Source organism: Accipiter gentilis, chromosome 1 (genome assembly GCF_929443795.1).
Source record: "Accipiter gentilis chromosome 1, bAccGen1.1, whole genome shotgun sequence".
Classification (NCBI taxonomy): Eukaryota; Metazoa; Chordata; class Aves; order Accipitriformes; family Accipitridae; genus Astur; species Astur gentilis.
Window position 1 is genome coordinate 49,295,976 of NC_064880.1, and position 15,885 is coordinate 49,311,860.

The 15,885-nt window shown below is 35.1% G+C and overlaps 1 protein-coding gene across 1 annotated transcript in view; it reads right to left on the reverse strand.

Moving 5' to 3' along the window:
• LRP1B (LDL receptor related protein 1B) overlaps positions 1 to 15,885 on the reverse strand; it is a 591,173-nt gene that overhangs the window by 40,962 nt on the left and 534,326 nt on the right. Inside the window, exons 78-82 of the mRNA XM_049799136.1 lie at positions 14,838 to 15,061; positions 14,470 to 14,576; positions 11,107 to 11,223; positions 8,561 to 8,734; positions 7,900 to 8,025 (exon numbers count right to left, since the gene is read on the reverse strand). Coding sequence (XP_049655093.1) covers positions 7,900 to 8,025; positions 8,561 to 8,734; positions 11,107 to 11,223; positions 14,470 to 14,576; positions 14,838 to 15,061 — 748 coding nt within the window. The remainder of the gene's footprint in view (positions 1 to 7,899; positions 8,026 to 8,560; positions 8,735 to 11,106; positions 11,224 to 14,469; positions 14,577 to 14,837; positions 15,062 to 15,885) is intronic.

Below are 15,885 nucleotides of genomic sequence, written 5' to 3' on the forward strand. Positions count from 1 at the left end.
TACAGCAGTAGTGCCACCGTCTTAGCAGTATGGTACGAGGTGACACAAATTCTGATTAGGCCAGATTCAATCTTTCTATAAAGCTGTTTTGCAATTAGAGTTGTGCCTGTCCTGGAAACACTTTGAAAAATAAATCTCTATTCATTTCAGTGAACAAGATACAAAATCATTCAATGACACCAACAAGAAATTAATTATAGACTAGCACGCATACAATGCTCAAACATCCAAATAACTGTAATCCTAAAGAAATAGACAAGCACCTTTCCAGCCCAAAACATGCTTTCAGCAATAAGACCTTTCGTTTCCCACATAGCAAAACAAATCCTGTGAAGCCAGACTGCTTTCAACTAATCCAGCATTTCAGCCTACATGGATTGTAACAAGAGGGACACCACAAACACCGAGAGCTCTTCAGTAATATATCCACCAGCTGCAGATGTTCTTCTGAATTAATCTGTTTTAGTTAAATGACTAATGAAAAACAGTCAAGGTTCCCATTGGTCTCACACTTGTTGAGGTCTAACATCGACTGACACAGGCACACCAACTCCTTTTTTTTGACGTTTAAAGAAACACACTGCGTTCTAAGTGTAGAATTTAGGAATATCGGCTATCCTCTAGCTAAATAGTTCTCTCCAGCATGGACTCTGCAGAGTCCAGCAATATAACTGGGCTTATGCAGCAGCCTTTTCTTTGGATGCACCCAAGTCTCTCTTCCTTTGGATGCACCCAAGTCTCTCTTTCCTGCCTGTGTATGTCCCTCCTCGGCAGGGTCTGGCTGCCTCCCTTCACGGCCAGTGCCGAGATGGTGCAGACACGTCACCTAGGATCAAACCTATTTAAACAAAACTTCTGGGAACTCATCATCTTTCAGGCAATTGCACCTCTCTCACACGAAGCTGAAACTAGGCAACAAATTGAAAATCTATGGTGGGGTCTGACTGGCACATCATTATTTCAGGTGTATTACAATAAAAATAGGAAATACCGTATGTGCTTAATTTTTTGGTATCCGCCCTGGATACGTACATCTGCTGTAACAAAGCTACTTTGTATTTGGGAGTTTGAGGATGCCTCAGTGTTTTATTTATTTGGGTGGTTCATTAAATCCTTTGATGTTCCATGAACCATTCTTCAGTTACTCATTATAGAAGTTGTTTAAATGGATAATGTAGCATATCTTATTGGAGAGAAGGTCTATTTTTGTTTTGCTTATCTTATCTGTTTTACTTATCATTAGTCATGAGTTTATAGAGCAGAACTTGGTAAAAATGGAATAAATAACAATGAAGTACAGACAAGTGCTCATTTTTGTGAACCTTTCTGATAGCATATTATCATGTTATATTTATTTTGTAGAGTAATTCCGCAGGATTAAGATATAAAATTTGGGGAAAAAACCGGGAGGGGGGAAGAAATTAAGACATATTATGAATTCAAGACAAAAATAGAGTATCAAAAGGCATATTTAGAACTCTAAAACATGAACTACAAACTTGAAAGTTACCCTAACCACACCAAGAAATACAAGCCTTCATTTTTTCAGGAATATATACTGAGCCCCAAATCACCCACAGTAAAGATTTTCTAATCCAAATGGCTTTCAAAGATTGGGACACTCATATCTTCTACTTTTAAAAAGCAATATATGTTATAACTTTATGCAATAGTCAACTGAGAAGGTTCCTGAAAAAACATAAAACTGTAGGATTTTGTATCATCACAGGATTATTAAAATTCGCTACTGATTTTGTTCTCTATAAAACATTTTAAATGCAAGAGTTTCAACACAAATCTAATGAAAGAGAGAAAAGTTACTACAACAGTTTTGGACTTTAAATAAGCTAAGAAATAGGATTGAAAGATGTAATGGATAAGCCAGGTTTGAAATATGATGTTAGACTTCAACAATATAGGGGTTTTAATGCTGCTGCTTTGTAGTCTGAAGGTAAATACGAGAATCAAATTACTCTTGCTGATTCACATCAACTTGAGTACAAAAGGGGGTCAGATGCCTTTGTGTGGGAGACAGGAGCAGAACAGTCCCGTAGGAGAAGACAGAAAGAAAAAGAATACAGGAAAGAAACACAGAAGAATTATTATAAAAAGCTGAATACTCTTAATTTGAATTACTGAATAAAGACCTCTGAAAGAAGAGCTGGGAACAGCTCTAGGAAGTACCCACTATTGGAACAAAGTTTAAAAAAAAATAAAAATCAGAGAAGTTTCTATCTGGAGTCAATTCAGTACTGCTCTCAGCTTGCTGGAACTCAGACTCAGAGACCTCTCAGCTGCTCTTTTAACTTCTGAAATGACAGAAGTAAATCATTTCACTTGTTATCCAACTCCCAGTCTAGCTGCTGGATCTCTCTAACATGGAAGAAAGGAAAGGGTTACAGGTCATGTAATTTTATATATTCTCTCCTAGGCTGGTTATTTAGTCTTCTAGCTGCCTTGATCTGCCTATTTCAATCTTAATATATCTTTAATAAAGAATCAAATCATTTTGATTTGCAGTTTTTCTTATGTTTTTCTTCCGGATATGACTGTTTGACGCAAACATTAATGGACTTAAGGCTTATCTGCTTCACCTTTGACTCTTTCAACTGAAAGGAAAATCTTACAGAGAAGAAACACTGATAAAGCAAAAAACCAAAGCTTTGTGAACTCTACTGGTATTTCTTCCTTCACTCGTTCAATTTTATGATATTCCATCCCTCTCCCCCAGTCATATACACATCTTTTATTGGCATTTCTATAACAACCCTTTCTTACTTCAGAAAAACGTATCTTACTTTTTGTTATATTTTCCCCTTTGAAACATCCATTGATTTCTGGACTAGGCAGTTAAATGGAGAGATGACGTTACAGAGGTTCATGAACTACATTCTTTGGGATAAGAACAGTTTCCCTCCCCACAGTGGAAAATACTTGTCTCACGGGCAGAAAGGTATTTGTTCTTGCCTATCCTTCAGACAAGGGTGTAGCTCATCCTTCACTGAACTGAATTCCTATATCAAAGACAGAGTGCAGAGTTCTGATGTTATGGTAAGGTTGTATAAATCCTCCTGTCCCTCCAGATGAGGTTCTTACTATCTGCCAGTTTTCCATATGCTGAATTTATCAGAACAAGTTGTAATCCCCAGATTTTGTCTGAATGCTGTAAGACAGATCCTCCTCTTTGTTTTCCCTTCACATTTTTTTCCTTTTAAAGATCTGTTTGCTTTACAATTTTAGATGGAAAAGAAGGGCTGAGAAAAGGATGCATAGTGAGAAAAAACTAACCGACACCTGCTGTAATGTAACCCATTTTCTTCCGTTCTGGGAAATACCAGTCCCAACGGTAACCTTTTTGTAAATACAGACGATACTGCTGTAAACAAAAGATTTTCTTCAAACCAGAAGCAGATTTCTGCGTGACCCTGGTTCTATTTGATATCTAAAAAGACTGAAAGCACAACAAAACCCAAGAAGACAGCATGCATTGAACTGCCATAGCTTTTGCTAGTACAGCTCCCTCAGGCAGACTTTGTGGGTGAAAAAGAAGATACGTAGGGATTAACCTCTACATGCCCAGCCAAAGCACTTGGTCTGCCTGCAATGTACGCGTGCAGTGGGCAAGTCCCCACAGAAATATGCTGAAGGAAACACCATGATGTGAATTCAATGTTTCATCTCCGTTCAGAAGCAATGTCAGATCTGAGTCTTTGTAATTTTTCTCAGGCTCTTCATCCAGCCAAGAGAGCACAAATACTGCCTTCTTCAAATGAAAGTGATAAACGTGTAGCTCCAGAATACGGAACCCTTGGAAGTGTTCATTACTCTTGCTCATTCACCTGTGGTACACACTGTCTTCCTCCAGTGCAAGTCTCTCTATTTTCATCCTCTTGGTACGTTCTTAGCTTCCTTGTGCTACAGCCAATTAGATACAACAAATGTAATGGATGCAAATCCAGCGGTCTCTTTAGGAAAATGAAGTGGTACTCTACCCATTGGAAAACTAAAGGATAGCTTCTAAACCAAAAAAGTCAGGCCTGCTATAGTCAATAAATAAACCACAAAAGAACTATGCTCTATCAATCATTGTCATCTGGGGAGAAATGAGATGGAAACTTATCTAAGAACACACATGAACTTGCTTTCATTTCGTTATAAAAACATTGTGAATGATACAACACACATATGTTGTAATGACTCTGGCTTGAAAAAGCCAAATCAAACCCAAAAGCTGTTTCTCATCAGTTGTGTGAGATGCTGGTGAAACAGCTGTCTGAAGCAATCTGGATTCAGTCTTACAGAAAGCCACTGAGGATTCAATATTTAGAATTCCTCATGTAGTATTTCTGAATAAAAATCAACTCAATGGATCAAGCCAGTAGCAGAATTTCAAGACTTAGCTCAATTTTCTTTTGTGAAAGCCCTCCCACCAAAAATCCAATGAACAAGAACTGGAGTCAGATTTGGGGATACAGTCACAAAAAACAGACCAAGGCTGAGATTACCTCCCAGTCACCAGCCGTAAGGTAGACAGACTAACAAGAAATTGTACAAAGTGTGCAAGGCGTCTTTACAATAGTCATGCCAAAACCTACCAAAATGAAGAAGGGCATGATAATGTTGAAAATAATCATTATTTGTTGGAAGGCATTTTTCACAAGGATAGAGACATACGCATTGTCAAAACAGATTCTTCAAACACAGACTCTCCTGGGGAACTATTCAGAATGGATGGGAACTGGAGATGGCTGTCCCATTTTGACTCTGTCAAGTCATGGAAATCTACTACTGGCTTCCTTACTACATTTTAAAAGACCCAAAACACTTAAAGAGAGTAAAAAGTATTATGAATGTTCAATACACTACTGTTTACTATTGTAACTTGAATTCTATATTATTCAAAAAGTAGTTTAGTCACACTAGCTCTTGATATTCACAATTATTACTAGTTTGCGAAACTAAGAGACTTCTTACATGACCTGAAAAAGCTACTGTACAAGTACAAAACAATCAGTACAACTCAATTCTATTGCTACATGAATGATGTCCAGTAAGAGACTTAAAAAGTTGAGTTTTCGATCTGTAAATTAGCGGTAGTGTATTTTTGAACACATAAAATATAATGTACGTAAATCATTGTAACCTATCTTCTATACAACTGTTGCATTGTGATCAAACCAGTAACAAAACCAAATGAATACATCAGTTAAAAAGTGTTTCACAGATACTCATGTCTCAAATTAAACTCTTCTGGATTTCATTCTTTTAGGGACAAACCAGAAGACCACCAAATATATTTCAACTGACTTTGAATCAGGATTTTATTGCAGACAAACAAAAAAATATGACCACAGAACTTCCCTTTGGATTAACGTCAGGTCACTCTTCTACAATATACGGGTTTTGATGGCCGCATAAGGCAGGAATTGCTGTTTTGGGTCACTGACATCCATAACTGTGCCAAAAATGCTCTGAGACAATGAAGACAATATAATGCTAGATTTAAACAAGCTGAATGTATATGGTTTGGAATATTTCATATACATTTTCTAGCTCTTCATCAGAAAAGGAAACAAAGACCACAGCTCCCATTTTTTTATTTTATTCCATACTGTATAACTTCTTAAAGGAAAAGAACCTGGTTTAGAACTTGACTTGTCTTTTGTTCGCAGGCTATTAGCAGCCTATTAAGGGCAAGTGTGTTGTCAGCCAGCCATTAATTATGCCTATATTAATTCAAGATGCTGATCTTGAGGTCAACTCTGATCTTTCCAGGAATCTCTGCTGATCCTTGGAAGCCTAAGTGGAGGGTCAGCATGAGACAAACGTTTAACATCCACTTCATACTTTTTAAAAAAAGTTAAAATAGTGCAAAAACATACACTTGTTAGTGTGCTATGATACTGAGGCTTGTTTAAATTCATAATTTATAATCTGTGAGGCTATAAAACCTGCAATCTACTATTACAAAAATAACATACAAGAAAAAATTTACAAACAAGCCTATGCTAGACAGTACTTGAAATATAATTGTAATCAGAAAACTAAGAAACACTTATTCAGCAATCCTTCAAAAAGGCATAACAGACATTGCAGTGGTGGGAAGGTACTGAAAATTATCAATATATTAAAAATGCTTCTCTAGGCATTTTCTGTCTATCCATAAACATTTACAACCAGCAGTGAAATAATTTAAAAACCTCTTCCGATGTTTCTCTAATAAAAACATACCTTTCTGAAAACTCTACCATGGCATAATCCTCTGCCCCACTAGTAAAACTACAGCATCACTGAAATTATGGGTTCAAATTACTACCAATCACCAGTGAAAAACAATATTTTTTTATTTGTCCTTTCTTCAACACCTAAGTAGTAACTATGGGTAATTTGAAATAATTTTTAGGTGGTACTGCATCAGCAGAAAATCTTGCCAAGTATCCATCCCAGATGAATGAAGAGCTGACACTTGGAAGAGCAGGGAGGGTGGCTGCTCTCTGAAGACAAAAGCGGTTTAGAGCGATTGGTCTCAAGAGTTAGAAACCTTGTACAGTACAGTAACGGATTGTATTATATCTCCTTCGGTGACATCACTTCTCCCCTAACAGTGGAAACTGTTGTAAAACAGCCGTAAGCTACTTTATAGTTGTATAACTGTTATATAAATACACGTTTATAGGTGTTCAGGCAAGGGTGTACAGTAATAAAGATCTCATTTACTGTATTTTTGCTAGAGCATGGTGTAGTACATACAAAAGTTGGTACTGTAAACGCATTGCGTACAATGTACTCCTACATAAGCAAAAAACAAGAAGGGGTTTGTTATCTAGGACAAGTTTTCTAATATTGTTTTACTCTCTAAATTATTCTTAAATTTCTTGATACAGAAAGAGAAATGCTGCTAGACAGGATAGCTTTATTAATACCACATCATAAACCACTATAACACAGTTGTGTTAATTCAATATTTAAAGACTAGGCAGTACAAATAAGTGAGATTTTCTCCACAGAATGATGACATTTCAGGTAAATTAATTTAATTGCTAAATTGAGCATTTTAAGTACTGACGAGCTCACCAAAATATGTATCACTTACGCTTCTGAGCCTGGAATTAAACATTAGAAAAACATCCTAATATATTCTGATTTCTCATACCCATAAGAAATCCTATTCTATCAGTTTTAGAACCTTTTAAAATTCAAGCTGGTAAGAATTCATTCCAGCAGTCAGACCACCTTAGGTTTGGCCTCAATTAGAGTGGGAATAGTTTTAGAGTACTTAATAATATTTTTCTATGGAAAAGACTTTTTCCCCCCTAAAATATAGCAAGCAATTAGTAGCTCTTTTACCATGAAGTCTGTTTTCCTGTGTCTTGATATTAGTCATCATAGATGTTACCAAAAGACATAATTTTAGATAAAAATATTCCAGTTGCTTTTTTCTTTTTTGCCTGTTACTTTGAAGTCATTATTATTTGCTATGTTGCTCTTAAAGCCTTTTGACTATTGTTGCAGTCTAAGCAGAGCTGTTTCTTGATGGTCTTTAAGGTTATTTTTTTCTCCTAAAAATGCTATTTAATTAATGCTGTTTAATTGGCTAATGTTTAATTTGGAATCCAAAGCGCTTCACAGTTTTTCAAACTTCTTTTAGTCAACACATTCACTCTTAAATATCACCTTGTATCAGTTCAGCTGAAAGCTCATTTTTCATTTTGATGAATACAAACAGGTTTTTTGTATCAGGGATTTTGCTTCTACATATTTCATTTCCATTTCAGATAAGTAATATGTATACCGAACAACATCACAAAACTCTTGATTCACAGAGAGCCTAGCCTTGTGCAATGACAAAAACTGACTAGTTGTTTATTTTCTGGTTCTCATGCTGTTTTCAATACCTACCTAAAAGGCTCTGATCAATGCATGTTCCATTCACCAATGATTTTCCTTCTGGACAAGCACATGTTGCACCAGAAGGGTTGAGTAAACAAATGAATTCACATGTCAGGTCCAAGCATGGATTAGGCACTGTTTAAAAAGACAAAATATTAAAAGTATTGATTTTTTTTTTATTTTTTTTTTTTAGAATTACACTGTGTTCTAGCACTAGGACAAAATAAATAATCAGATATAACAATTCTGATACACTTCCAGTTCCCAGCATATCAACAGCCTGAAGTCAGTAAACACACTCATTCAAATGGCAGTGCAAGACTCACACTAGGATAGAATTTATTCCAGTAACAAAAAATGTATTGGTAATATATGAAGTAAAAAGCCTCATCTGGTTTTGCCTAGAGGTATTTGTATTCAGCTCTCTTCTAATTTTTTTTATACCTCATTTACAGTGCAGGTACACAAGGCAAGCATTTGTCCAATGTCCTTTCAAATGAGAGAATGCATCAAAAAATCTAAATCAAACTTATATAAGGGAATATGACTAAATCTATTTTCAGTTTGTACAATCAGGCTCTGTTTTATATTTATATAGCTTGGTTACTTTTTTTTCCCCTCTGAAGTGAACTTGTGCAATATTGAGCTTAAAGTAATTATGCTTACTCACAGTCCATTTGTTTGTAGCGATGAAAAATCAAGGCACTTTTTGCTTTATCAACATCCACACTTAGATATTCTACGAGGCTCCTGCCAAATTTGTGTACTCTAAATGCACCGTTTTTAGGACCTGCTCCATATATGTAATCCTCAAAAATGTCAATTCTATGTGGATGCAGTAAACCTTAAATAAAAATGAATAATAAATACAAATACATATTCATGTTCAAATAATAATCATTTTTGTTTTAATAACAACTTCAATTGCATTACTGCAATTACCACCTAACCGCATTATTATCCAGCCAGCTTGTTTTGTATCCACAAAGATTGCCTTTAAAAAAAGTAATCTTCTTAAAAGGAACTCTTCCCACATTCAACTAAAATCTCGAGCTTTCTATTAGCTTTCCAGAGAATTCAGCCTCAGAAACTGGTTGATTATTGAAAGGTAGGGAAACCCTACAGTAACAGCTAGCTAATTAGACCATACTTAGGTACAACACTTTAACTAGAAGTGTGTGATAAGGAAGAAACAGATTATTTTGCTGTACCTAAAAGCAACTATTTCGACAAAACATTTTTCAGCTCCTTCTTAACATATTTGAAATGCTAGCTTTCATACTACACTTATTTTAATTCATAATTACAGAAAATTAATGAAAAATGAAATGTTAAGACTCTATCAGTTCCTCTTTTTTATGAGCTACGAGTGCCAATTAGATCACATAGTCAGATTTCCTATGCACAACTGGCTGTAGGATTTCACACATTTACCCATGTAACGAGGCAATAGCTTCGGACTAAAACTTCTTTGCCAGAGATACATCTCTTCTTGATTTGAAGCCATAAAGAAACAGCCTCATTCCTTGTGACACCTTGTTTCTACTATTATTATGTCCAATTACTGTAAAAATGGTTTTATATTTTGCTTGTATTTGTTTAAATTAGCAGCCTTTATTTGTTCCTACTGTTTTTCCACTCTGTCAATACTTGGCACTCAGTATTTTATTCCAATAAAAACATTTATGAATCTAATTCATTATTTTATGCTTGTTTAATTAAATGGGTTGAAGTTTTTAGTCTCATTGCAAAGCAATTTCTAAACTCTCCCAATTTTCCCTCGGTCCTATCTCTCTATTTTTTCCATAGTTGTTACAAATGTCAACAGGAGACAAAAGGTAACATTGCTTTAGTGATCTTGTATTTCAGTATTAAATGCTACGTATGGAAGCAACAAAGCCTCTACATTCCACTTTCCCATTTATAAATCCCAAATTTGCTGCACTTAGCACAGTGTAGTATAGCCCTTCCACACTATAAAATATTTTGAACGTCATAAACTTACATGCCTTCTATTCTGTAGCACTCTTGCATCTTTTTTTTCCCCTTGAAGAATAACCTCACATTTATTCTTAAAATACAAATGACTATTGAGACACATTAAAACACAATCTAAGATACCGTCAGTCTTTGTACCAGCCACAAGCACCGAGAACAAGCACCGAGTATGTATTTTGTGATAGATTACAGCCTAGCCACCACAAAATACTGTAACCAAAGGAGGTGCAAGCAAAGTTAGGTGGAGGAGTTACTGTCTTCTAAAATCTCATCAGGCATCTGCATGGTACGGCTCAGTGTTACAGGAGGCTGTAGTTGGATCCCGACACTCAAAGGGATCCTTCCTGAGATGACCGTTTCCATGTCTATTGATCCAAGTTGTGAAATAAAATGCTATTAAACCAGAATAAGATCATTTAAATCTGGTCCTGCTCAATTTGGATTATGGGAGATTTTTCCTAGTATCTTCCAGAACCCCCTGGTGAATTCCAGATCACTGGTTAAAACACTCGGCATGAGATGTAATATCATCCTGATGAAACTCCCCTGCCAAGTGCCCACTAAGCAATCCTCCCAAAAAGCCTGCTTTACATTTTTAAATTTTTTTAAATGTATTTCCTCTCTTTTCTACTCAGATTTCATAAATTGTTACATATATTACCAAACTGTTAAAAAGCCAACATGCAATTCTATAAAAACAAAGTTTGCTTAACCAGAATCTCTTTTCTTATGAAAGGAACTTCCCTCATTCACATTCTGTTAGCAGTATTCTGTGATTACTTACTGACCTGAAAGCCAAACCCATTATTTTTTCCAGAACTGATTCAGGTCAACTGTTCTATAAACTATACAATTCCTGTGCAATGCAGACAGCTCTAATTTCTAAATAGTCAAGGTGCTATGTAAGTCCAAGCGAGGCCAAGCATCAAAATTAATCACAGTGTTATTTGATAATACCTAAGCTAATGATTAGATAACGAACTTGGAGATTTGCACATACTGCTGAATCTTTGTTCCCTTAAAGTAAATTTATCAGATTATCTTAAAGCTAAAATTATCTTAAGTATTTATTTATTTAGATATCTGAAGTATTATCTAACAAAAGCAATGAATGTTATGTAATCATCACTGGTTTTTGCTTAGATAGTTTCTCGGAATAGTGAAACTTCAGCCCAATAAAATAAACCAGAAATCGTGTTAGATAAAAGCTCTCCATACCTTGTTTAGTGCTCACAGACACAACTGAATCGGAACCATCAAAAAGAACACTGCCAATAACAGATAATTCAAAATCAGCCCAGAACAAACGCTGACTGAACTGATCAACTACGAGACCTACAAAGAAAATAAAGTTCAAACAGGTATAGAAAACCTGAAAAAAATTTTAGTATTTTTATGTAACTGTACATTTTTATATCATTCATATTCTTGTGAACACAAAATATCACGACAATGGAAAAACATGACTGAAAACCAAGGAGAATAAAATATTAACACCTTCTGCTTAAACCTCCCCCTTGAGGCAACTGTGGTTTTTTACTTTCTTTAACTTACTCTTCCAAGGTCAGTACCTTTTGAGACCTATTATGCTCAGCAGATAGGGATATATACCAGGTGGGAATTAAATATAGAATCTAATCCTGTAATTTGGTCTACCAACAAAAATTTGTTATGTCAATAGATTTCTAAGCAGTAGCACGAGTGTGACCACGCGTTAAAAACAAGGCATTCAGGTTTCACAGTCTTCCTAACCTATACTGCTTCCACAAGTATATAATTACATTCTTTTTCACCAATACTTCACATGCAGTAATTATTACAGAATTAAAACTCAGATTATTTTAATTACATTAGTGCTGCAAGACTTAAAGAGCAATACTGACAGATGTATATATTTGCATATATATATGAAAAGAAAGCACGGGAGTGAGTGATTGAGAGCACAAATGAGAATAACAGATAGGTAACACTGTGACTACCCAGCCTTTAGGCAATAACTAAACAGTTAAATCAAGCAGTCCATGTTTCATAGAGAATGATTAAATGACTAATATGCCATTTTAGGTCATGTCACAAGCTTCAGCCTGAAAAAAATATTTGAACCATAACGTAATTCTGAGCTTCCAAAGTTGTAGTGTATTTTTAATAAGATTGGGAAAAAGTATTTTTCTTCCTATTTATGTAAGTAGGTAAATCAGAAAAAAGACATCAAAAGAAATTATACATAACAGGAAAAATACTCCTCTTAAGGTCATAAATTAATCAGGTACAGATAGATGAGAGGAAGTCTGACACGAGGACCAGTGAAATATGTTTACATTTGCAACTCCATTAAAAAAAACACTCTTTAAAAGAAACATGGGTATTCAGGCAGCATACAGCTAAAGAGAATCATTTCTGTTAAAAGATAATCACAGCGTGTCAACTCTGTGTGATACATGGTACCTGTAAGGGGGAATATTTTAGAAGCAGTCCCCACTCTCCAGCTTTAAATTATTCTTTGCATTCTAATAAGAATAGTTAAATATCAAATAATAAATAAATAACACTCTCAATGTATCTTTCACAATACCAGAGATAACACAATGTAAAAAAGTACTTATACAGCACTCCTGCGATAGTTATTGTAATGTAAATCCTGTGAAGTCAAGCCCAAGTGCTCAAACTCTCACTCTCTCTTACTTGAAATAGGAAAGGCTAATTTAGTAATAAATGTAAGAGCGGTGGAACACAGATGTTTAGTAAAAACTTCACCTAAAAAATCGTAGTAAAGTTTCATTTGGGAGGAAATATTAAAGGCACAGAGTCTTTCTTTCCTTTCCCTCTACAAAGACATGGATCCGTGTGAAATATCTGACGGAAATACAAAAGACTCCATAAATGTCTACTTTCTACCATGATGTAAAGGAAGAAAAACACAGAAGGATGCCACAAAAGTGTTTTCAGGCAGTAGATACAGGAAAACGCAATACCGTGGTAAGGCATATGTGAAATTCTCTCTTTGCAAAGTCTGCTCATTTTTGGTAGTTCTGCTAATTTCCTTAATTTTCATTTTATTCATCCTTATAAGGAGACAGAGATCTGGTTAAATGTTTATAAGAAACTTTTCTATATAAAATATATCAAGGAAAATCTTACAAAGAAAAGCTCTTGCAGTTCTGCTTCCAGTCAGGGAAGAAGTAAATACTTGCGTTTTCGGTTAAGTTTGATACTATTACTACCTAAAAAATTCAATAAATTCACTAATCCAATACTGATGGCCAAAAAAAAGGGGGGTGTGTGTCTTAAATGCCCTTTAATGACCAGGGAAGTGGTGACTGGCTTCATAGGACATAACCTTGGCAATCAACCAGACTGATAATAAAGGGACAAAAAATCACAATTATAGCAATTAGAACTAAATCTGATGATTTGTATACCTGATATGTTCAGAATGTTTTATATAGGAAGTTCAGCAAAGAATATAACAAGTCTGATAAACATAAAATTCTGTCATCTTTCAGTCTGAACAATCAGAAGCTTCTTACCTTATTTACTACTGACTGTGTATTTTTTATTATTATTGCTATTGTGCTTCTTACTTACCTAAGGAGCATAAGCTTCCTCGCCTCAAAGCTTTCCTTATCACATATGAAATTTCTTAAGTTGCTATATTTCAACCTAATCATGTCAACAGAGTGTTTCCTTTAAGGGATGAATGTAATTTGCATATGCAACACCATAAGCCCACCTTAGCATGGGATTTAACAGTCTGTGAAAATATTATTACTTGTTGCTGTCATAGTGGCAGCTTCTGAGACACTTGGATATTCAGATAGCATCCTCTTGAAAGAAGCTTATGGTTCAATACATACGTGTAGCAAAGTTGGACAACCCCTAATTTGCAATGCAATAATAACAAATTATCATTGTAAGCCTGGAGAAACATCAAATATTGCATGAGAAAATGGGTCATGAACAAATCATTTGTGGTTGCAAGACAGGACGCTGCTATTTAAGAGAGACACATTTCATTCTGGATTTATCATTTCCTTTGTCATAAAAATTACTTTTCTCCTGCCAATGGAGTCATAATGGTAATTCACAAGATCTCACCATGTACTGTCAAGCTTCAAAATAGTTCTGTAAAATACTGAGATAATGAAGTTGTTGCTTCTTTGAATACCTAAACCTTGTTTTGTACTATTTTGCAGTGTATTCAGGAAAGTAACTAGAATAGGCTGTGAGATTTCACACGCATTCCTAAAAACTGTTTCTCACCACTAACTGGTGTTCCCTTAATTAATTTTGCTTGTGCAGTGTTACTGAACAAAACATATTTTAACTGATTATATATAGCCCTTTGGTACTGCTTTGTAAAAACATCATGTTAAGCTTTGTTACAAAAGTTTAAGTCATATTAAGATGTATAATTTGAAAACAGAGCTAAGAATTTGATTAGTAACTGCATAAGAATAACCAGAATACATATTTTTAAAAGTATATGTATTTTTTTCAAACTGAGAAACTGGAATTCAGCCAACAAATCTATACTGAGTTAGCAAGTACCATGTAATTAGGAAAAATGAATAAGCTGTATACCTGTAGGTCTTTGTAAATTCTTTTGAACCAATATTCTTCTCAGAGTACCATCCATAGATGATTCCTCTATGTGAGAGCGATCCCCAATAACTGTCCAGTACATCATCCTAAAAGTATTAAACACAAAAAATAAGCTGGATGCCTGAACAGAACCACAAAACGCTTCACAGATATTAAATTATTATGAGACTTTCAACCTACCTGAAAGATGGGAGATAACTGAACCTGATTTACACATAGGTAAATTGAGCCGAGGAATAAACAACTCAGAAAAGTTCAGACATTTGTAGACATCATTTTATTTCTCTTACTCTACTTTGCATTTTTGTTTGAATTACCAAAACAGAGTAATGTTGAAACATACATACCCCTTTTTAGGATTTACAGCAATTGCATATGGTTCTCCTGCCATGCTCGTAAGGAGTCTTGTACAGTTAGGTCCGTTCAATTGACCTACATTGATGGAGTATCTCAGACTAGTCCAATGAGTTGTATAGTAGCTGAACCAATGCATTCTGGAATGATCAGTCCAGTAGATATTTCCAGCAACCCAGTCAACAGCAATGCCCCGAGGTCTTTTGAATTCTGGACACTAAAAGGAACAGATGTTAATGTTAGATTTATGGAAATGATCTTCCACAGTAGCTGCATAGTCACGGATTTATGTAACTTTTTAGAGTTAAGTAACTTTTATGTTTAATATGGTGAAATATTTAAAAACACTGCATTGGAAAGACATAAATTCCACCTGGAGGAGATAAGATCTAAGTGAACTGCTGACAGTCCTATTCAATGCAGATGAACAAGTCAATGGTTCAAAACCATTTTCTCAAGTCTGAGGCTACCTACTTTAAGAAAAAGGCATGAACTACTTGAACTATTGATACTGAAACAAATAAATGTTACATACGGTAATTCAGAAGGAAAGGAAAAGGAAGAATTAACATTTTACAGCTATTATACTCCATGCAAAACTATGTTATGATGTCGCATCCCAAAGCCCTCAGTGAAAATGGTGCTTGAGACCATCCTGAGATCCAGCTGCTCAGCAGGCTGCCAAGGATAAATAATATCACTGCATTTAGAAAACCGCATAAAATTACCTCCCTTTTCTGACCAATACGAGTATGCAATTGTAAGGAAATTTTTAAAATGATTCTCTTCCCTTGCTGTTAACTGCTCCTCTGTTCCACCACCGATTAAAACTAGAGTTAGTAGAATGTTCAGCTTCACATATAAAAGAGGCTTGGCTGATTATAACTTGAAAATTATAAACTGTATTACCTCTGGCATGATTTCACAATTATCATTAAGTCCTAGATGCTAAAAAATGGTCCTAAGGATAGAAATTCGTATTGCAAATAGGAGATATATATATATGAGTATGTTTCTCAAAAGTTTACTAGAATTACTGCA